General features: G+C 49.3%; 1 protein-coding gene across 1 annotated transcript; it reads right to left on the reverse strand.

Moving 5' to 3' along the window:
- Positions 1-1,180: 1,180 nt before the first annotated feature.
- PRPH (peripherin) lies at positions 1,181-19,858 on the reverse strand. The gene is made up of 9 exons (XM_082212527.1): positions 18,656-19,858; positions 14,232-14,292; positions 13,758-13,853; positions 11,109-11,273; positions 8,200-8,325; positions 6,703-6,923; positions 3,940-3,989; positions 2,964-3,043; positions 1,181-1,335 (listed from the first exon to the last, which is right to left on the reverse strand). Exons 1-9 carry the CDS (start codon positions 19,711-19,713, stop codon positions 1,288-1,290), a joined length of 1,905 nt encoding a protein of 634 aa, XP_082068653.1. The 5' UTR covers positions 19,714-19,858; the 3' UTR covers positions 1,181-1,287.
- Positions 19,859-23,354: the final 3,496 nt, after the last annotated feature.

Here is a 23,354-nt window from a genome sequence, read left to right on the forward strand (position 1 = left end):
AACCCCATAAAAGCCAGGGTGGGGGGGAAAGCTTTTTTAAAGAGCCTACTGCAAAATTTGATTTCTTTAAAAAAAAATGTAATTCCGTTTTCTAGCTTGGGTACACGTCTGAAGATTTGGAGGACAAAATAATGAGAAATGGAATTTGTATAGTGCTTTCAGATGCTCTAAGCATATCACGTGAATTAGCTCATTGTAATTCTTGACTTAGAGGGCTGCTGTAAGAATTCCAATGAGATAATTCACGTGATGTGCTTAGTCAGTAGTGTCATCTGCCCATACTGCAGATGGGGAGGGAAAACACTGAGGCTTAGAGAGAACAACTTTGCCTAAGGCTACCTAGCGAGTTCATGGCAGAGGTGGGATTTGAACCTGGGACTGCTCTATTAACATAGCTCACTTTCTTAGCCAATATGCTACACCAGCTCACACTTACATTCTAGATTAAGGAGATTCTCATTCGTGAGAATCCCTGGAAGCGGCGGTTTTGGTTTTGGTCTCTGTGACCAGTACGCAGAATCAGTATCAAGGCCAACCGGGGTGGGCAGTAAACAACGGACTGTGACCAAACTTTTGGTCCTCTTTGGTGTTTCTAGGCTGACTCGACTTGCCAGATGTGAAAAGCTTACCAGCTGCAAAGCCATGAATGGCAGGCACCCCCAAACTCGGCCCTCCAGCTGTTTTGGGACTACAACTCCCATCATCCCTAGTTAACAGGACCGGTGGTCAGGGATGATGGGAGTTGTAGTCCCAAAACAGCTAGAGGGCCGAGTTTGGGGGTGCCTGCTCTACGGACTTGATCTCTCAATCGCCACCAAGGTTAGGCTCTACACACAACTGGCAGATCTGTGCCAGCCTAGCCCAACGCCCTGTAGAAAGGCAACACTCCTCTTCTTTCACGACAACACTGGCTGGAACGGGCAAGGCGAGAGACTGCGTGGTTAAGAGAGGTAGGAGGCAGCTGGAAGAGGAAAGCGGGGATGGAGAAACTCCCCACTCTCCAGCCCGTGTGTGGTTATTGCTGGGGTCGCAACCAGGCTGCCCCCCAGGAAGGCTAGAAGTGCACATTGAAGGAGCAGGGCTGGCTGGGGAAGCCTGGTACAGTGGGGGAAGGCGGTCAGAGGTCAGAGGTATCATTCACCATCATCATAAATAAGGCCAGTGCGGCTTTGTGGGGGGGGGGAGAGATCTGCTGCTGGGACGTCTGCACATTGGATAGCTGAGTGCCCATCTCCACGGCATTGGGGGTGGGGGGAAGGAGGGAGGAGGTGCCTGGGGCTCCCCAAATCACTTCTCTATCTCAGCTCTCTGCTCTTTCCTCGATTCAGTCACCACCTGCAGGAGACAAAATGCAAAAAACCGATAGAAAACAGGTCAGAGCCGAGAGGGAAAGGCAAGACCGTCTGATAGGTGTATTGCTGAGCGTGGAATAGGCGACGCTCACAGGATCATAGACAGGGCATTCCACAGTTCCTTCCAAGGAACACACCTGAGTGCTACATTTGGGATAGGGTTCATTTTGTTGTTGTTTAAACCAACAACAAAAAAGTTTCTAGCCCTTAAGATGGTCAGCCATGGTTTGAGCAGTTGTGAGTTAAAAGCTGGAGGGAGGAGGCTGGGTGGGATTTCTTGGCGTTAGTGGGGAAACTTCAGTCTCTTGTATACCGCTCTGCCTCTCCCCGGGGCTGATGTAAACAGAAAAAGGTTTATGCTAATATATGTAAATTTGCACTACTTGCATGATTTATACAGCAGGAGGTGTCGACATGCCACTGTACCTCTATGGTTGCTCGTGCTTTCTGTGTCGCCACCCCAAATCCATGTTTCTGTCTCCCACCCCAAATCCACAACACACAAGAGAAGGGGTGCCAACTTGAATAAAATATTGTGGGGGGGGGCAGGTAAGCCCCACCCCAGACAATCGATCACATGACGTGGCACACACACACCATTTAATTGAGAATGCCCATCAACTTTGTGGGGTATCAGCCCCCTCAAATATTTTACTGTGGAGCTCAAGGCCCCTAGGAGTTGGCTCCTATGCATGAGAAACTGTTTGCATTTCCTGCAGAGTTCATTTTTGCACTGCCTCATCTGCACCTACACGGAAGCTATTGTGCCGCACCCTGCACAGTCATTTTGTGTCGTGTTGTGCCCTCGCCACATTCATTTCAGAACTGGCACCTGCAGCACTTCCTCAGAATTCCAGTTGTGTCCACTTCTCCCCACCCCACCCAAAAAAAAGATTGGAGATCCCTGTTACGCAGAGACCAGAACTTAGAGTACCTTGTTGAATTTCTTCCCCTCCAAACACACACACACACACACACACACACACACACAACCCTGGCTAGAGAGCAATTCAGCCTCAGCTCCACACAGCTACAAGTCGGGTGCTCATATAACACCTCCCACATGTGGAGCCACACAATCTTGACCAGCCAAACTGACTCCATAATAATTGTCTGGAGCAAATAGCATTGGGTTTCCTACTGAAGAAAGGTCCAAACTGCGTGAGAGGATTGAGCCTCCTGAGCTGCAGTAAACCCACAAAGAAGAAGAAGAAGAAGAGGAGGAGGAGGAGGAGATAAAACATCAAACATAAAAAAACCTTCCCTAAACAGGGCTGCCTTCAGGTGTCTTCTAAAAGTCAGATAGTTGTTTATTTCCTTGAAATCTGATGGGAGGGTTTCCACAGGGCGGGTGCTACTACCGAGAAGGCCCTCTGCCTGGTTCCCTGTAACCTCACTTCTTGCAGGGAGGGAACCGCCAGAAGGCCCTCAGAGCTGGACCTTAGTGTCCAGGCTGAATGATGGAGGTGGAGACACTCCTTCAGGTATACAGGGCTGAGGCCGTTTAAGGCTTTAAAGGTCACCACCAGCAGTCCTCTCTATAGAGAATTTCTCCTGCTTAAGGCTACATCCTCCTCCTCAATTTGGGAGAAAAAAAGGTAAAGAACTCGCCTCTCCATCCCGGGTCTCAATGGTTTTGATCAGCACTGTCTTCCTAGAGTGGCTCTCCACCGTTGGCTCTGGCTCTGAAACTACAAGGGAGGGGGGCATTCAGGAGAGAGGGCATGGCAGCTTCAATACAATACGTATCTCCCCCTGCACCACCAGCACCCCCCCACACACACACACCCCAAAAAATACTCCAGGCCAATCTGGGTGAAATCAGAAGGGGTTGGAAGGAGGGAGGAGAGAGGTGTGATTTCTTCCTGCCAGTTCCCAAGGAAAAACAGTAATAAAAGCTAAGCTCAGGTGTCGTCTGTGGTGGGTGAGGAAGATGATGTTAGAATTCCTGCTCCATGATTGCAGTCATGGGATTTTTGTCTATCACATGACAGTATATGTTTTGACTCCGCAGAGTGGGAAGTGACGGAGACAGGATGTTTGTGTTACTGTGTTCTTTGAAGTGGGACTATTGTCCTTTGTTCTTTTCCTCTTTGCTGTCTGATGCTAGAGAGAGAGGAAGCCATGTTGCAGTGCTCCGTGTGTGTTTATATGTAAATAGATTAGCCAAAATGCGGAGTTGCTGAGGTCTGTTATGCATGATGCACAAACTCTGCTGATCCCTAAGTGTGCCGGTATCTGTTGGCATCAGTCGCTGTGATGTTTGGGCTGAAGATAGCTTTTGAAGCTCCTGAACGATTGACCAGGAGGGAGAGAGCATGCCAGCTGGGCATGTGTCTCTACCAGGGTCCTACTCGAGTGTAGGCAGAGCTCCTGACAGATCCAGGGTAGATTCTTGCAATCAGTTGGTGTGCTCCCAGAAATGTCAACCATAAATCCATCTTTGGGTGAGGTGGAGCTCAACAGCGGGAAATGCGTGTAAGTCAGAGCAATGAACATGGTCTCTTCCAAAAGTCAATGTTCGTATGCGGCAGTGTGCGTAAGCACATATGATGCATTTTTTATGCATCCAAAATATGGAGCTTACCTGTCGTTTTAAAGCCGAAGGAGGCCATGGACTGAACCGGCACTGCAATCCTGCAGGGAACAAGCCACAGTGAGCTCTACAATGAAGTCCCCCAGGAAGGACTTGGCTGGTTCAGAGAGATGCTGAAAAAGCTTCTTGGAAACGTTAAGATAAATTCAACAGTGTAAACGAGTCTCATTGGTACCTTGGTACAGTGGTACCTTGGTTCTTGAACATAATCTGTTCTGGAAGCCCGTTCAACTCCCGAAACATTCAAAAGCAAAGGCGCAGCTTCCAAATGGCGAAGGCGCCCCGGACACAATAGCCGACAGTCACATCGGACGTTCAGCTTCCGAAAAACGTTCGAAAACCGGAACACTTACTTCCGGGTTGACAGCATCCGGGAACCAATTTGTTCATCAACTAAGCCGTTCGAGAACCAAGGTTCCATTGTAATGGAATACTGAATGGTTTAGTTTATGTAAAATATGCAGGGATTTATGATATGCGAATGAGCCATGGAAAGAGAAAAAAGAAAGTCACAGATATTTTAAGGTTGTTTAAATGAATATTCTAAAGCAGGCTTCCTCAACCTCGGCCCTCCAGATGTTTTGAGACTACTATTCCCATCATCCCTGATCACTGGTCCTGCTAGCTAGGGATCATGGGAGTTGTAGGCCAAAAACATCTGGAGGGCCAAGGTTGAGGAAGCCTGCTCTAAAGTGTAAAACAGAAAATTCAATGAATAAATAAACGTCTCTCTGGGGCATAATGTGTGGTGCCTTCTTCCTGATCAGAAATTGATGTTTGTACCAGCTTTGTTTTGGATAAATCCCTGGCATGTGTTGAAGTTCGTGCACTAACTAGTTCGTGGGAACTAACGGATGGACAACAAAAAGGGATCCTGCAAACACTTATGGCGGCAGAGAGGCTTATACTGCAAGGCTGGAAGGACAAATACCCACCCACTCCTGCAATCCACTACTTCTCAGTGGCCTGAAGATCTCACTGCCCTTTCTACATTTAAAACGCATGGCTTAAAATACAGACGTCTCCCCACTTGCGCGAGCGGGGAATTCCCCTGTTCGCCTCTGTCCCGCCCCATTCCGCCCCTGCCCATTGGGGCATTGAAAATGGTGCACATATTAAGATGGCAAAACTGACTGGAAAACTCAGAAATCAAGAGGACAATAACTTTATAAAAGAATGGGGGAAACATATAAGTTATTTAAGAGACCACTGCAAGCAGATGGAAACATTGGCAGGATTTTGATCGCACTTGTAGTGTCATGATTACCATGGACAAAGCCACTTCCGAACTAGAGAGGAGGTGGGGTTGCGGGCTTCATGCCCCTCCCCACGCGCGCAGGGGCTGGCTACCAGGGGAATCCTCGGTCGCGTAATCTCCTTGGCCAGCCAATTGGCTGGTCTGGGAGGCGTGTCCCGTCCTATTTAGGGCCGAGGCGGCCGAGGATTTCCCTCTTTCCGCGCTCCAGCTGCTCAGGTTTTCCCACCCGTTAGGTTTAGGTTTGGATCTCTGACATTGCTATGGACTTCGGTTGGTCGCCATCAAGGGGCCTGGTAGGAATTTTTTCCACTTGGCAAATTGGCACCAGCCATTTGGTTTTTCGCCTACCTTGTAGCAAATCGTCACAACTTCCTTGGCATTGGCGGTTAGGCATTGGTAGGGGTATTGTTATGCAGATGAGTGGGGGGGAAGGAAGCGCCATCACCTTCCCCCCAAATCGAAGGGTAGTCCGGTAAAGGATTCCGGGGGGCGTTGCCCTTTCCTAAGCCTATGGAGGTGTGGCCCTAAGGCACGCCCCTGAGCGGTGACCCCGGGGGAGCTCCTAGTTGATGTGCATCAGCAGGGCTCCCCCTACTGGCGGTTAACCCTTCAAGCTAGGAGGCTAAAGCTGGTTAGTCGATAGGACCAATGCCTAAGTCAATACCGCTCAATTCCTGTAATCAATAAAGTTGTGGCCTATTTTGCCCATTAACCTTAAACTCCGGTGTCTTGTGTCTTTATTTCTGAGGGGGGAGGGGGGAACTCGCCACGCAATATGGTTTGATAAAAAAAAAGATTGGAGTATGGAAAAATATGAAGTAATAAATGTTTAAAATGGGACTCCATGGAGAGGAAGGGGGAGGAAGTCCTGAGATTCAGAGGAATCTCCACATATGGGTATGGTTTTTTTATTCTTGGCGTATAACTTTGTACTTGTAAAACCAAATAAAAATGGTATCAAAAAAGAAGAAGAAAGAAAATGGTGCGCATCTCAGTGGGAAGGAGCATATGAGATGATTGGGGAGTTGCCCTCATATGGTATGCTTATTTAAATCTTGGCATTTGAATTAGAAATCATGTGATGTTCTTGTTGTTAATGACAGCTGGGGTGTTTTTTCTCTCTCTTTTTCTCTCATCTCTTTCCTTCTGTCATATTTAATAATAATAATAATAATAATAATAATAATAATTTTATTTATACCCCGCCCTCCCCAGCCAAGGCCGGGCTCAGAGCGGCTTACAAGCAATAATAAAAACGAGATGAATGATTACAACTTAAAAACAAAAATAAAATACAACATTAAAATAATGGAACAGTAAAATATTAATAAAAATAAAGGTTGAGAAACCAAAATTTTTGTTTATTTACAAAAATAAACCTTGAGAAACCAATGAGCTCCTTTAAAATCGCTCTCCTCCTCTGATCCTGCAAAGGCAGAGATGGACCCACCGTGAGATGGGCTGAACCATGCAAAGAGCTATAGGGGAGTCCTCACCTGCTCTCCTCCCCCTCCAGAAGCTTGCGGTAGGTGGCAATCTCAATGTCGAGGGCCATCTTGACGTTCAGCAGGTCCTGGTACTCCCGCAAGTGCCGTGCCATCTCTTCCTTCATGTGCTGAATCTCCTGCTCTAGCCGGGCCACCGTGTCCTGGTACGAGCCCATCTCCACCCCGTATTGGTCCTCCAGGTCTCGCATCTGCCTCAGCAAAGCTTCGTTCTGGGGAGGAAAACACAAGCGAGGCTTACATGGGGGATGCAGGGAAGCAGGTCTCAGAGACATCCTACCCAGAAGCCACACCCACTCCCAAATCCTGCTCCTAATTCTCAACCGAGTGAGAACAGGCAAGGCTGTGGACTCGGAGCTTCCCAGGCCTTGGAAACAGGGCGCAAGGCTGGCAAGGGCTGACAATAGTTGTCCTCTTTTTTCCCAGCTGCAAAAATGGACACAGTCACAGAATCTGGAGCATAGGCACCCCACAATTATTATTATTATTATTATTATTATTATTATTATTATTATTATTATTATTTACAGTCGCACCTTGGTTTTCAAACAGCTTAGTTCACGAACAACTCAGAACTCGAATGTCACAACTCCGGAAGTAGGTGTTCCAGTTTGAGAACTTTGCCTCAGAAGCCGAATGTCCGACGCGGCTTCCAAAGCTTCTGATTGGCTGCAGGACGCTCCTGCAGCCAACTGGAAACCACGCCTTGGTTTCGGAACATTTCAGAAGTTGAACGGACTTCCGGACCGCATTCTGTTCAAAAACCAAGGTACAACTGTATTGTGTTCATTTACCGCCCTATACCCACAGGTCTCAGGGTAGTTCACAGAAAAGATCACAACATATATAATCAGAATACAGTGGTACCTCGGGTTAAGTACTTAATTCGTTCCGGAGGTCCGTTCTTAACCTGAAACTGTTCTTAACCTGAAGCACCACTTTAGCTCATGGGGCCTCCTGCTGCTGCTGTGCCACAGGAACACAATTTCTGTTCTCATCCTGAAGCAAAGTTCTTAACCCGAGGTACTATTTCTGGGTTAGCGGAGTATGTAACCTGAAGCGTCTGTAACCTGAAGCGTATGTAACCCGAGGTACCACTGTAAAAACAACAACCCAATAACACATACACACAAACCACATTTTAAAAGGGTATAGGGTGTATACATACACAATCACACTGCAAAATGTTGCACTGGGCAGAGAGAAGTCGGAAGCGCCAATTACTTCTGTGCTCAATTACACAGCATATATCATTTTTCAACCTTCATGGCTTTGAAGCTAAACTTGAAAATGGGAATGATATCTAGTGAAATCCCTTGTGAACTCGCAAAGGCCAGAAGAGGAAACTAATGGCATCATTCACTCAGGTTGCAGCCTTGAATCCTCACCCAAGAATACAAAACATTTCGCAAAGATGGGAAGCTGCTCAGCTGCCGCCTCCCAAGAACAGGAAAAGGGGGCTGAGGACAGGAAGGACGTCCTACTGACCGTTCCTTTGAGTCCATCCACTTCACAGGTGAGGCTCTGGATCTGGCGCCGGGATTCGTTCATCTCCTGCTTGGCCTGGCGAAGCGCTTCATGGTTCCGGTTGGCTGCGTCCGACAGGTCAGCAAACTGCAAGCGGTTGGGGGAGTCAGTGGAGAGAAGGGAAAGACCCGCCCCCAAGACCATCTCCTAGTCTATCTCCTAGTCTATCAGGGGGTCTGGAAACCAAGCCATATGAGGAGCGGTTGAAGGAGATGGATATCTTTAGCCTGGAAAAGAGGAGACTGAGAAGAGATAGGATAGCCATCTTCAAATATCTGAAGGGCTGTCACATGGGAGAGGAAACAGGTTTGTTGTCTCCTGCTCAGGAGGGCAGGACTCGAACCAATGACTTCAAGTTACAGTCAAACCTCGGTTTTCAAACGTCTCATCTGCCGAACATTTCAGAAGCCAAACGCCAAAACCCGGAATGCTTCCATTTTTGAACATGCCTCAGAAGTCAAACAGCTTCCGAGGCGTGTTTTTCAATTTTCCTCACTGAACTTGCTGATCCTTGGTTTTCGAACGTTTCAGAAGTCGAACAGACTTCCGGAACGGATTACATTCGAAAACCGAGGTTCCACTGTACAAGAAAGTAGATTCCAACTAAACATAACGGAAAACTTTCCGATAGTAAGAGCAGTTCACAAAGGAACGGTCTCCCTCAGGAAGTTGTGAACTCTCCTTCCTTGGAGGTTTCTAAGCAGAGGTTGGGTGGCCATCTGTCATGGGTGCTTTAGCTGAGATTCCTGCATTGCAGGGGGTTGGGCTAGATGACCCCTGGGGTCCCTTCCAACCAGTTCTATAATTCCTAGCAATAACAAACTGTTTGTGTGTGTGTGTTTTGAAATGGCACTATAGTCATAGCCGGCCGTCCCAGACTGTACTCCAAGGAAAGGGGAGCCTATGGAGTCTTCAGATGTCAATGGACTCAAGCTCCCATCCTTCCCAGCCAGGACAGGCTCTTCATCGATATGTAGCCCACCCTCCCGCCTGTCAAGGCTTCAGGGAATCCTATCCCTCCCACGGTGGGTTGCCAAGAAGCAGAAAAACAATGAGTTCTTACCAAGTACTTTATTCAATATTCACAGAGAGAAATGAAGGAATGCAGGAATGTGTCCAGGGCAGCTGTTTACCAGCTCCATCTGGTACGCAGGCTGAGACCCTACCTGCTCATAGATGGTCTTGCCAGAGTGGTGCATGCTCTGGTTATCTCCTGCTTGGACTACTGTAATGTGCTCTACGTGGGGCTACCTTTGAAGGTGACCTGGAAACTACAACTAATCCAGAATGCGGCAGCTAGACTGGTGTCTGGGAGAGGCCGCCGAGACCACGTAACACCGGTCTTGAAAGACCTACATTGGCTCCCAGTACGTTTCCAAGCACAATTCAAAGTGTTGATGCTGACCTTTAAAGCCCTAAATGGCCTCGGCCCAGTATATCTGAAGGAGCATCTCCACCCCCATCATTCTACCCGGACACTGAGGTCCAGCGCCAAGGGCCTTCTGCCGGTTCCCTCACTGCGAGAAGCCAAGTTACAGGGAACCAGGCAGAGGGCCTTCTCGGTAGTGGTGCCTTCCCTGTGGAACGCCCTCCCACCAGATGTCAAAGAGAATAACAACTACCAGACTTTTAGAAGACATCTGAAGGCAGCACTGTTTAGGGAAGCTTTTAATGTTTGATGTATTACGGTATTTTAATATTTTTTTGGAAGCCGCCCAGAGTGGCTGGAGAAGCCCAGACAGATGGGCGGGGTATAAATAAATTGTTGTTGTTGTTGTTGTTGTTGTTGTTGTTGTTGTTGTTGTTATCTCTTAGATAATGGTGTTGCTCCAAGTAAAGTCCCACCCCCTCAGTCCCTCCTTGTGATGGCCTGGGAATCTGATTCAGAGGCTGAACCGGAGGAATCCCAGCCTGCACAAGAGTCCCCGCCTCCAGGGCCGGCTGAGCTCGGGCAGGGCCTTGGATCTGAAGCGCCTGCACCTGTGCCGGATCCTCAGGAGCAGGCACCAGGTGGTTCCACTCTGGCTCCAGAGGTGATTGAGGACACAGTGCCTACAGGTGCGCCTCTCCCAGCCCTGCCAGAGGAAGGTGAGTCTCCCCCTGGGTCCAGTAACTCCCCAGCCTCTCCTGAACTGCAGAGGCTTAGGGCAGAGAGGCGGAGGGAACTGGTTTCTCCCAGGAGGAGTGCTTGCCTTAAGGCCGGGAGAGGCGGGTCTCCTGGGGGCCGGGACCGCCCCTGGCCTCAGAGAAGATAAAGGCCAGTCAGCCCGGTCCCAGGTTGTGGGAGCAACGTCGTTGAGTACCTGCTCCTGCTCCTGCCTGGACCCAGACCTGACCTTCCAGTCTTCCTGTCCCTGCCCGGCTTCCTGCTTTTGACCTTCCAGTGTTCCTGTCCCCGCCCGGCTTCCTGCTTCGGACCTCGCCTCGCTCCTTGTGAACTGTTTCCAGGCTAGTGACCCAGGACTGGACTTTGACTACGACAACGGTAACCTTCCCCCCCCCCCGGACTAGCACACTCCTATTCTACGTCACCCCTGTGCCGGCTGATTTTTGCTTTCTGCATCTGAGCTTTCTGTTCTGCTACTCTCACAGCATGCCTGGTCCTGGGAGAGGGGGGGGTCAGGAATGCTTTCAAGAGACACTGAGTCTGTTAACTGCCTCTCCCCCGGTACTTCTCCTTCCTGCCGCTCCCCCAATATTTCCCAGCTTCTCCCCTCTGCAGCCTCTGAACTATGCCCTTCTGCAAACCGCTATTCTAAATCTATACTGTCCTCCTCTTACCAGGAAGGTACAGAGGGGGAGCAGCTCCCAACATTCCTCCCCAGTCCAGCCCCTGACACCACCCCTGTAGCTGCACCCAGTTTAGGTACCTTGGATTTGTACCACTCCTCGGCCTCCTGCAGGTTCTTGACCGCGATGCTCTCATACTGGGTGCGGATGTCCCGCAGGGCAGCTGTCAGGTCCGGCTTGGCCTGTTCCACCTCCACTTGCACCTGCTGCTGGCTGTGCATGCTCACCTGCATGTCGTTCAGCTCCTGCACACGCCGAGACATCGATGGGGAAAAAGATAGAAAGATGCAAAGGAACACAGACACGACAAATCACACGTAGAGAGATTGTAAGAGGAGATACTACAAAGAGAGAGAGCACAAATGCAGAGGAGCACAGCCACAAGGAGATGCAGGCCCATTATACGTAGCCTCCCTAACGTGAGACTACGTGGCAGAGAAAGTATGCTTCTCGGTTTTTGTCTCATTTATATACCACTTTTGGGCCCCCAAAGTGGTGAATAGCATTAATACATATCATGAAAGAAAGATAAAGCGGAAATGTGATACGTACGCTAGATTGAGCAAAACAATATTTTTAAAATAGCACGGAAATTTGGTCAAGAATAGCAGTTAGGCAACAGGATCTGGCACATCAGAGGCGGGAGAAATCTGCCATTCGATTTTGCTTCTTTTCTTTTCTTTTTTGCATAAGGAAAGGACTAATCAGAACTACCTTGTTTTCTTCTTACACTGCCTGTAAGATGTTAGGCAGTCCTAAGCTTTCCCCCAAATCATTGGGGGAGTTCAGGGGTAAGAGGGGATGCTGAGAATGGCTGGAGAAAAGCAACAATTTATTCTCTGTGTCTCTCTCTCTCTCTCTCTCTCTGTGTGTGTGTGTGTGTGTGTGTGTGTGTGTGTGTGTGCGTCTGTCTGTCTGTCTGTCTCTCTCTCTCTCTCTCTCTCTCTCTCTCTCTGTGTGTCTTTCTTTCTCTCTGTCTCACTGAGGATTACCAAACTTTGGCACTGTTTTATTCCATCTGCTGGAATAGCTTCATGTGCGTTTGCATGAAGATTTGGGGAGAAAGGGTGCTTGTATGTGGCATAATACTGGAGGAAAAAACAGATGAGGAGGTGACTTACTGGCATAGAGGAAATGTGTGGACTGACTTGATTCAAACAGGAATTTATTTGGGCAATGAGCCTATGGAAAACTGATTTGGGGTAATGTTCCTACTATAAGATATATGTTATGGTATTCTTATGTTATGGTATTCTTAGGTGGCACAAAATCTGTGCGTGGAATAAAATACTTTGAGATTGGTGAATACGCTATGTGCGTACCCTATACCGTGCCCCACAGCATTTCCAGGGGGTGGGGCATCAGTCTTGTCTTTGTTTTTCTTCCACTTTTTATTTTATTGGCTTGTTAACAAAAAAAAAGTGAAAACATAACAAAAAGAAAGAAAACAAAAGAATCCAAAATTTAAAGCATAAAGTATCATAGCCTATTATGATAGACATCTGAAGGCAGCCCTGTTTAGGGAAGTTTTTAAAGTTTGATATTTTAAATATTCTGTTGGGAGCGGCCCAGAGTGGCTGGGGAAACCCTGCCAGATGGGTGGGGTATAAGTAATAAATTATTATTATTATTATTATTAACCCTGGATACAAGCTATCCTGCTCACGCACCCAAGGGTGGGGCTGGGGATGCAACTGCACTTCTGCTGTTTACCACCAGATGGAGCACAAGCAAAATGGCTTCTGCAAGAACCTCAGGACATCAGAAATGTTAAAGGACTCTAAATGGGATCCCCATGAAGCCCATGCGCAAAATCTTCCCCTACCCCATGCCCACTTCTGCTGCTTCTCCTGCAGCCCCTTGCCTGTCTCCCAAGGCTGCCACCATCTTCAGGAGCAAGCCATGAGTTTGGGATAAAACGTAATTCCTGTTGCGAGGCATGTACAGGTAAGGTTTGAGCCCAGTCTTCTGCCCTCAGGGGAAGCAGCAGCTGCTGCCGTTAGTACAAATGGCACACCTGTCCAGTTGTATAGGGTTCAGCTGCTCTCTCAAATGCCTCTATGTAAGCCAGTCAATGAACTAGTTGTAGTAAGGTTGAAGCTTACTGGGAAATGATATATAATGAATTGAAAAGGATGTTTAAATTAACATTTGTAAAAAAAACAAAAAAAACCAGAAGCTTTTCTCTTAGGAATTATAGGGACAGAACTACCTAAATTGTATAGAAATTTATTTATGTATGGGACTACAGCGGCAAGAATGTTACTTGCCCAAAAGTGCAAAGAAGCAGAAATCCCAGCAAAGGAAGAATGGATACAAAAACCTATGGAATATGCAGAAATGGCAAAACTCACCAGAAGAATAAGAAATCAAGATAACAAACTTTTCATAATAGAATGGAAATGGTTTATTGAATATTTACAGATAAATTGTAAACAGATAAAAATATTAGCAGGATTAATGTCATAACCTGCAGTTTTATAAGAGTATTTATCTATAGTAGATAAAGAAACGAGTAAGTTAAATGAATTTGGAGATGCAGAAGATAGAAAAAAAATGAATTCAAGGAATCGCAGAAAGAGGGGAAGTCAAATTTTGAAATGTCAAATTGATTGGAAAACTGTTGAAATGTATAAATTTGAAAATACAAATAAAAAACTAAAAAGAGAAAGAAAGGGAAGTTTCAAATCTGCCCTCCACTCAAAGGCCACCCCCATTATTTCTCCTACCTCTTCATGTAGTTTCTTGAGGAATTCAATTTCATCCATGAGGGATTCAATCTTGCGCTCCAGCTCCAGGCGCGAGAGGGTGGCATCATCCACATCCTACCAAGCCAGGGAGGAGAAACGAGCCATGATCAGAACCGCAGCAAGCCCCTTTCCATTTTAACGTGAAATACATATGGGTCAGAGAAGGGTCGGGGAAAGCAAACAAGGTAATCCCAGCCTCATCCGCCAGGCTGCGATGGTGGGCTGAGGGGGAGAGAACAGGGTGCCTCAGTTCAGCACCGCGGACAGCAGCCGCAGCTGCCCAAAGCTGCTTTCAAGAACTTGGCTTGTGCCTTTACTGTTCAAGGACCCTTCACCCATGTATGAGTGCAGGAGCTAATACGTGCGGCTGTTTGCAAACAGCAGAGTGTGCTGGGACCCTACAGTTACTCAAGGGTAAGTGGGCTGGCCTACCCCGCCTAGAGCCCTACTTACCTTGCGGAACAAAACCAGGTTCCCTTCAGCATCTTCGCGCTTGTGCATCTCCTCATCCAGCCTGCAGAGGACAAAGAACAGCCAAGAGCTAATAATAGGGCTAACTCCATAGTTTGTCATCTTCCCCCGGGTGACACTCCCCACTTTGGTCACACTTCTGCTCTGCTGCATAAACTCCCGGCGTCCTTTTCCTTATTCCAGAAGCAGTCTATTTTTTTATTCCTCCCTACACTCTGGACAGCATCTTAAAAAGCAGAGACATCACCTTGCCAACAAAGGTCCGTATACTTAAAGCTATGGTTTCCCCAGTAGTGATGTATGGAAGTGAGAGCTGGACCATAAAGAAGGCTGATGGCCGAAGAATTGATGCTTTTGAATTATGGTGCTGGAGGAGACTCTTGAGAGTCCCATGGACTGGAAGAAGATCAAACCTCTCCATTCTTAAGGAAATCAGCCCTGAGTGCTCACTGGAAGGACAGGTCCCAAAGCTGAGGCTCCAATACTTTGGCCACCTCATGAGAAGAGAAGACTCCCTGGAAAAGACCCTGATGTTGGGAAAGATGGGGGGGCCAAGGAGAAGGGGACGACAGAGGATGAGATGGTTGGACAGTGTTCTCGAAGCTACCAGCATGAGTTGGACCAAACTGCAGGAGGCAGTGAAAGACAGGAGTGCCTGGCATGCTCTGGTTCATGGGGTCACGAAGATTCGGACACAACTAAACGACTAAACAACAACAACACGCTCTGGACTCTGCTTTTATGGGCCAAGCTGGATGCAAGAACCAGTCAAATGAGCTGCACCCAGGAGATCCTGCTTCTACCCCCCCCCCCTTGCTGCCATCCGCCACACCCCTACATTGCAAGAACACAATGCCAAACAGACTTCTCCAGCCCCCTGACATCGGTCAACCCTGCACTGGTAATACCCACAGGGCTTACCTAAAGCAGATAGCCAGTGCAGGGGAAGTAGGGAAAAGTCACTGAGAAGTATCAGGAATAGGGAACATTCGGTTTGAGGTGGAGATGGAGATCAAGTGAAATTGAGACCGTTCCAGAAATGCTTTGCATTGGCATCTAAAGCTTTTGGCCATTCCACATTTGTTCAAGTTGCATTCTCCATTCTCCTCCTTGGGAAGGGATGGTTTTTCAAGACACAGACGGATGCTGTCATTTGGCCACACCCTTCCCCAGTGATGTATTCTCCACTCCACCCCGCAACACCAACGCCACCATCTCCCATAGTCCCTGAGCTGACGCAGAAGACAGATGGCACTATTAGGGCAGGGAGACTGGAGAACATGGCAAAACCCACGTCACTCTGCATGGCTGAAGGGGACCACGCCCCACCCCTCTCCCAGGCTTCAGCTCCTTGCGCACGCCTTATCCACCCCCTTCTCTTCTTCCCAAATAGCCCAGCCCCACCCTGCCCCATCTGCCACAGCGTGAGCAATGCCAGGATGCAGAAATTCACACCCCACCCCATGGCGTCATGGGGAATGCAGTCTCGAGGCTGTGGCTTTGCTTGCTTTTGCTTTTCAGCACAGCAATGATGTGCGCATGGAAGCTGCAATGCCCTGTAAGGAACCCCTCTCGTGTGTGCAGCGTGGGACCCTATGCGCGCCACATGCCCCCTTTTAAGGAGGCTGCCGCTACCCCACCCAAACTGGCTACCCACCTCATGCAATTCCTTGACAGCTCACATGGATTCCCCCGTCCTCATCGTACTGCCACCTGGAATAGAGCGCTCCCTGGCTAAGGAAGCTGTGGCGGAAGCTCCCTTGCCACACCCCACTGCTCCCCCTCTACCAAGTACTAGAAATAGCCATCTCCTTGCACCCTGCCCCATCCAGACATCTCATGGATGACACAAAGCAGCAGAAGTTCATCTCCTCCCTGCCACTCTCCACCATCGCCTTCCTGTTTTCAGGTACCATATACCCACGGTCCCACACTGCATGTAGCCGCTCCTCTTCGCTCCTGCATCCCTTACTTTATTGCCCTTTGTCAATCATAATCATAATAATTTATCTATACCCCATCCATCTGGCTGGGTTTCCCCAGCCACTCTGGACGGCTCACAACAGAATATTAAAAACACAATAAAACATCAAACTTTAAAAACTTCCCTGAACAGGGTTGCCTTCAGGTGTCTTCTAAAAGTCAGGTAGTTGTTTATTTCCTTAACATCTGACAGGAGGGCGTTCTACAGGGCGGGTGCCACCACTGAGAAGGCCCTCTGCCTGGTTCCCTGTAACCTCACTTCTCACAGTGAGGGAAACGCCAGAAGGCCCTCAGAGCTGGACCTCAGTGTCCGGGCAGAACGATGGGGGTGGAGACGCTCCTTCAGGTAAACTGGGACGAGATCAGCACCAATTGTGCTAGGAAACGTACTTGGAGCCAATGTAGGTCTTTCAGGACTGATATTATATGGTCTCAATGGCCACTCCCAGTCACCAGTCTAGCTGCCGCATCCTCCTGCCATGTTGGACTCATCCCATTAGTGGAGAATTATTCCCCACCACACCCTTCCCACCCCGCTGACACATCTCAAGGACCAGTCTTAATTATTTGCTGTCCTAGAATCCCTACATCTCCCAAGACATCTTTTTATTGTGGCTGTTTGTTTGTTTTTTTAATCTATCCCTCCACACAGTTCTGGATGGAACAGTTTCCAATCAACCATCTTTCCACAATCTCCATCGGGAGGCGGAACCAAAGCGAAGAGATTCTAGCAAACCTTTCCACTGTGCAGAATTCCTGGCTTGCAACTCTCCCTTCTGCAAGTCATCAAAGTTCAAATTCAATGCCTCCAAGTCCCAGACCTACACCGTCAGTGTAGCAAAATCCTAACACACTTACTCAAAAGCAAGTCCCAGGATGTCCAGTTCCCAGTGTGCATAGGATTCCATGCACAAGCCTAAACATGTATTTTCAGAAGGAAGTCCTATTGAATTCAGCAGGGCTTACTTGCAGGCAAGTGGGGTTATGATTGCATCCTTAATTGTTGTCTTGTCCCAGACTCTTATGCAGCAGTGGGTATACAGCCCAGGAACACTGGATCCCAGGTTTACCGGGGTGCAACTTTAATCCCTCTTTTAGGATTGAGAATAAGTTCCCAGAACAATCCATCACATTCCCCCATCACTGCCTGAGGCTAATGAAATTAAATGAAATTAAATTAAATAAGAAAAGTTGTCTGATTGCAGAGCAGTGATTCATCATTTGTAATGGATGCAGTTGGAATACAATGAATGGATTAGAGAAAGAATTGTATAGATTTAGTTGGTTCCCATTTGTTTATCAATCATATTAGGAACCTAGGAAGCTGGCCATTGGTCCATCTAGTGCAGTATTGCCTGCACCAACAAGAAGAGACCCTACAGGGTCTCAGACCCTTGGTCTTACCTGGAGATGCAGGAGAATGAACCTGGGACCTTCTACATTCAAAGCAACTGCTCTACAGCTGATGCACAGACCTTCCCCACAAGGTGTTATATAATGCCGTTCCCCATTTTTGCTGCTTTGCCTTTTGAGCTGGAAACTAAGGAAGAAATGTCTGGATCCCAGAAAGGCTCACTGCTACAGTCATGCCACCCCTCAGGACTTTGGGGTGCAGAAGGACACTTACAGAATGAGCATGCCTATGGCTGGGCAGTTAAGTCCACAGTCTAAAACCATCACCTTCTGAACCTTCCTTACTTAACCCACATATCCACTAGGCTGCATCGATGGACTCTGCTGCGTTGGAGGCAGGACAGGGGTGGCCAGTGGCGTAGCGTGGGTTGTCAGCACCTGGGGCAAGGCAAGTAATTTGCGCCCCCTAACCCATGGATTTGCGCCCCCTAACCCCCAGGTGTTGCGCCCGGTGCGGCCGCCCCCCCGCACCCCCCCACGCTACGCCACTGGGGGTGGCTATTATTTCAGGCCGAGTCCCTAACTCTGCCCTTTTTGCAGGGCAGAGTGCCTCTCTGGCGCTGCCACCAATTAAATGTCTTGCTATCTTCGGAGGGAGAAGTGCCATTAGAGTGCGACCCTACCTCGGAAGCCCTCTTCCCTATTCCCAAGCAGAGACAGTTCGCAGAGATTTCTGAATATTCAGGGAGTGGGAAAATGGACTCTGCACGAGCTCAGAGGCAACCATCTTCATCTGCTCCAAATGATGCGTTTGGGGGTGGGGCTGACTCCAACTGAGCACTGTCTTGTCTTTTGCTTCATCTTTCTCAGGACCCTCCCACCACCCAAGGAGAACCCAGGAATCCGGGGGGCGTCTGCCGCGATTAACCCCTCCCGCCCCGCCCCAGCCACTTATAACAGCACACAAGGCTGAAGTTCCGTTTTCCGCACAGGATGTGGCCCGGCTTGCCCCCTCCATCTTCCGAGGGAGGACCCCGGCGTCCTGGCACGCCCCCACCCCGGCGCCTCACCTCTGCTTGAGGGCGGCCAGATCCTCGGCCATGTTGTCCCTCTCGACCTGCAGGCGGTCGCGATCCTTGCCCAGCGCGTCCACCTGCCTGCGCAGCTCGCGGAGCTCGTCTTGGAAGAGGTCGGCGGCGCGCGTGGGCTCCTTGGAGCGCGCGTGGCCCAGCTCGGCCAGCAGCGCCGCGTTCTGCGTCTCCAGGTAGCGCACTTTCTCGATGAAGCTGGCGAAGCGGTCGTTGAGCTCCTGCAGCTCCTGCTTCTCGTTGCTCCGCGTGGCCAGGAACTCCTGGTTCAGCGCCTCGGCTACCGAGAAGTCCAGCTTCTCGGCCGCCCCGTAGGAGTAGCGCGGAGCCGGCGCGCTGGAGGATCGGAAGGTCACCGCGCCACCGGCCCGGTAGGAGCGCACGGATGCCGCCGTCGAGGGCGCGCTCAGCAGCCGCGTGGCCGAAGAGGACGAGGCCAGGCGGGACGAGGAGTACGACAGCGGGGACAGCATGGGCGGCGGCCCGAAAGTGCGGCGGTACGAGGTGGCGCGGATGGCGCCGGAGTGGTGATGGTGGCTCATGGCGCAGCGGCTGGGCCTGGAGAGAGATGGAGGAGAAGGAGAAGAGGCGGCGGCGTCGAGGCTGGGACGGAGCCGCGAAGTTCTCGACGGGGGAAGAAGGCGCCGCCTTCGGAGGTGCCGCTTTATAGGCCCCCAAGTCGCGAACTGGAGGGGGGGGAGGGCAGCAGGAGGAGGCTCCTCCTCTCTTGGATGCGGCCCAGAGCCCCGCATTGCAGCCCCGTCGTCTGGGAAAGTGAACCACCCCGCCCAGGCTGCTCTGCAAAGATGCTCTGGCGGGCAGGAGGGGAGGGCGAGTGGGATCCCAGGCGCCCTGTCCGGTCCACCGCCCTCCATGTCATAGTGCCAACACCCTGGGGTGCCTGAGCGCCCACAAAATTCCCCGTGGATGGGCCGGGACACCCACCAATTTCGGTGCCAGGGCCATGCACGCTGCATGGCAGCCACGGTCGCGGTGCCAAGCTGCCACGCCTGCTCCAGGTTGTTGGAGAGACAGAGCATCGCACTGCAGGCCCCCCCCCCAACCTCCTCCCCCCTCCTATGCACGTTTCTGTAGAAGTAAATCCCCTCGATTATCCGCAGCAGACCTGACACCCAGGTCCTTGCAGAGCCAGGCAGAGGCCCCGGGCCAGGTAGATAATGTGCCCCCCCCCCCCGCCTTTATAAATAAGTAAGTATATAAATAATTTTCACAAAAGTTATGCTGGCAAATAATTTTATTTCAAGGCTTGAACCGTATCTGCATACAAAGATAAAATGGAAAATACAGTGGTACCTCGGGTTAAGTACTTAATTCATTCAGGAGGTCCGTTCTTAACCTGAAACTGTTCTTAACTTGAAGCACCACTTTAGCTAATGGGGCCTCCTGCTGCTGACATGCTGCTGGAGCACGATTTCTGTTCTCATCCTGAAGCAAAGTTCTTAACCTGAAGCACTATTTCTGGGTTAGCAGAGTATGTAACCTGAAGCGTATGTAACCTGAGGTACCACTGTATAGATATACAATAGTGAATATGCTGACCGAGGCCCCGTCTGGGCCTGCTGACACCGGACTGGGACATCAGGGCCAGGCAAGAATGGGGAAGTCCATCGTTCGCAGTTGGGGTCTCTCTCCACCCAGGGTGGGGGAAGTGCCTGCATGGGGGGAGCTAGGGCACAGGGCGGTGGATCACCAATTCTCCCTCTAGATCTGTCGGCAAAAATGGAATGGGTTGGTTAAATATGTCAGGGCAGTGGTTCCCAATTAGTTAAATCCTGTTTTTCAAAAGCCAACCCATGGACCCGCTGCTTTTGAAATATTTAGATTCCTTTGTGGTGGTTTTTGTTCTGTGAATGGTGCCACAGAGCCACGCCCCTCCCCCCCCCCCGTGGATGGGTCACGTGGACCCCCTGGGGTCCGTGGACCACCAATGGGAAACTATTCTGTGTTAGGAGAGGAAGCAAGAAGGCAGGTAAACTAAATGAGATGGGGGAGCCACCATTGCGTGGCAGAAAAGAGGCATTAAAATTAAAATTCAGCATTAAAATTCAGCAGGGTAGTTTATTATTATCATCGGCTGCCAAGCAGGAAGAGTTTTCTGTGGCTCCCTGAAACATAGGCTCGTAGAATTGTAGAGTTGGAAGGGACTCCAGGGGTCATCTAGTCCAACCCCCTGCAAAGCAGGAATCTCAGCTAAAGCATCCATGACAGAAGGCCAGAGCAGGGTGACATTTTGGCAATACAGTGGTACCTCGGGATGCGAACAGGATCCATTCCAGAGCCCCGTTTGCATCCTGAAGCGAACGCAACTCGCATCTGTGCGTGCACAGGTTGTGTTTCACCGCTTCTGCGCATGCGCATGACGTCATTTTGACCGTCTGCACATGCGTGCGTGGCGAAACCCGGAAGTAACGCACTCCGTTACTTTCAGGTTGCCGCAGAGCACAACCCAAAAATACTTAACTGGAAGCACATTTATCCTGAGGTATGACTGTATTTGGGACGCAGGTGGCATCAGAAGGTCGGCGGTTTGAATCCCTGCGACGGGGTGAGCTCCCGTTGCTCGGTCCCTGCTCCTGCCAAGGAGCAGTTCCAAAGCACGTCAGAGTGCAAGTAGATAAATAGGTAGCGCTCCGGTGGGAAGGTAAACGGCGTTTCCATGCGCTGCTCTGGTTCGCCAGAAGCGGCTTAGTCATACTGGCCACATGACCTGGAAGCTGTACGCTGGCTCCCTTGGCCAATAAAGCGAGATGAGTGCTGCAACCCCAGAGTCAGCCACAACTGGACCTAATGGTCAGGTGTCCCTTTACCTTTACCTTTTATGACTGTATTCAGACCCAGTGAGCACTCAAGCCATTGCATCTTGCTCCATCTGCACTGATCCAACTGCACTGGCTACCAATGAGTTTCCGGGCCCAATTCAAAGTGCTGGTGCCTTAAATGGCTCAGGACCTCAAGGACCGCCTCTTTCCATATGAATCTACCCAGACCCTGGGATCATCTTCTTAGGCCCTCCTTCCTGTGCCTCCCCTATCGCTTGCTTAATAAGTCACTCTGCCTTTGCCAGCTTCCATCTGAGAAGCGGGAGAGAGAGAGAAATTGATCACAACAGCAGCAGCAACAGCATTGTCAAGTACTTCAACTTGCATATCCAGCAAGCATGAAACTATGGGGATGCGCGCGCGCGCACACACACACACACACACACACAAATGCAAGTCATGGGTGATGCAGCCAAGAGAGCTCACACCCACAAGCTGACTCACATAGGCCTGGTACCTCATCCAATTTACCAACCTTGCAGTCTGCATAGAAATCAGCTGTGGTTTCAGGGAGACGTCCATGCCGACAAACCATACGCCAAGAAACCTCTTTAAAAATCTCATATGCATATCATATCGCAGTCGGCGGCTGCCGAAACCATATAACACCGGTCTTGAAAGACCTACATTGGCTCCCAATACATTTCCGAGCACAATTCAAAGTGTTGGTGCTGACCTTTAAAGCCCTAAACGGCCTCGGCCCAGTATACCTGAAGGTGCGTCTCCACCCCCATCATTCTGCCCGGACGCTGAGGTTCAGCGCCGAGGGCCTTCTGGCGGTTCCCTCATTGCGAGAAGCAAAGCTACAGGGAACCAGGCAGAGGGCCTTCTCGGTAGTGGCACCCGCCCTGTGGAACGCCCTCCCATCAGATGTCAAAGTAATAAACAACTACTTGACATTCAGAAGACATCTTAAGGCAGCCCTGTTCAGGGAAGTTTTTAACGTGTGATATTTTACTGTATTTTTGGTTTTTATGGAAGCCGCCCAGAGTGGCTGGGGAGGCCCAGCCAGATGGGCGGGGTATAAATAATAAATTTTATTATTATTATTATTATTATTATTATTATTATTATCATCATCATCATCATCATCATCATCATCATTCCTGACCACCGCTTCACGCACATATATATATTGGGGAGGCTAGTTTTTTTGGAGCTGAAGAGCTGCATCAGAAAACTTTGACAGAAGCCCTTTCTTTTTCTTTCCCCCCCATGTAATAATTTTTTATTATTTTACATAAAGTTATACACCATAACCATTCCAAAACATGAGAATAGAGACGGTTCTTTCGAACCTTCAGACCTCCTTCCCTCCCTCCGTGGGTTCCATTTCAAAAAGTTTAATCTTTTTTCCTGAATCTTTTATGATTATATAGTAACCAAAGTTCATTTCACTTTACAAGTGTCATTCTATCCCTGCCAATGATTTCAACGGTGTACAGCGGCCTTTTAAATATATTACAAAATTATTCCAGTCTTTTAAGAATACTTGGTCTTCCTGGTTTCTGATCTTTCCCGTCAATCTTGCCATTTTTGCATATGCATTTGGTCTGCCACTCTTCTCTGGTCGGTACTTCTTCATTCCATCTCTGGGCTAAAAGCATCCTTGCTGCCGTCGTTGCATACTTTTATTTTATTTTGGTAGTTCCTCACCTATTTTATACCTAACAAAAAAGCCCCTGGTTTTTTAATACAGTAAAAGTTTTCTTAAACATGTTCTTTAATTCATTATATATCATTTCCCAGAAAGCTTTTACCACCTCTTTACAGAAGCCCTTTCAGTGCTGCTGCTTCTCCTTGACCAATAGTCCTTGTTTTCTTCCACCCAAGAGACACAC

The sequence above is a fragment of the Podarcis vaucheri genome, assembly GCF_965113315.1.
Source record: "Podarcis vaucheri genome assembly, chromosome: 2".
Lineage (NCBI taxonomy): Eukaryota > Metazoa > Chordata > Lepidosauria > Squamata > Lacertidae > Podarcis > Podarcis vaucheri.

What these genes read in the sequence shown, in the direction of transcription:
- PRPH (XM_082212527.1), bottom strand. Translation starts at nt 19,713, where the DNA reads ATGCTCTGTCTCTCCAACAACCTGGAGCAGGCGTGGCAGCTTGGCACC. An exon ending in TCAAGAAACTACATGAAGAG is followed by an intron (nt 11,274 to 13,757) that starts GTAGGAGAAATA and finishes CGGCGTGTGCAG; the next exon opens with GAGCTGAACGACATGCAGGT. An exon ending in CTGGAGGGGGAGGAGAGCAG is followed by an intron (nt 3,990 to 6,702) that starts GTGAGGACTCCC and finishes TGTTCCCTGCAG; the next exon opens with GATTGCAGTGCCGGTTCAGT.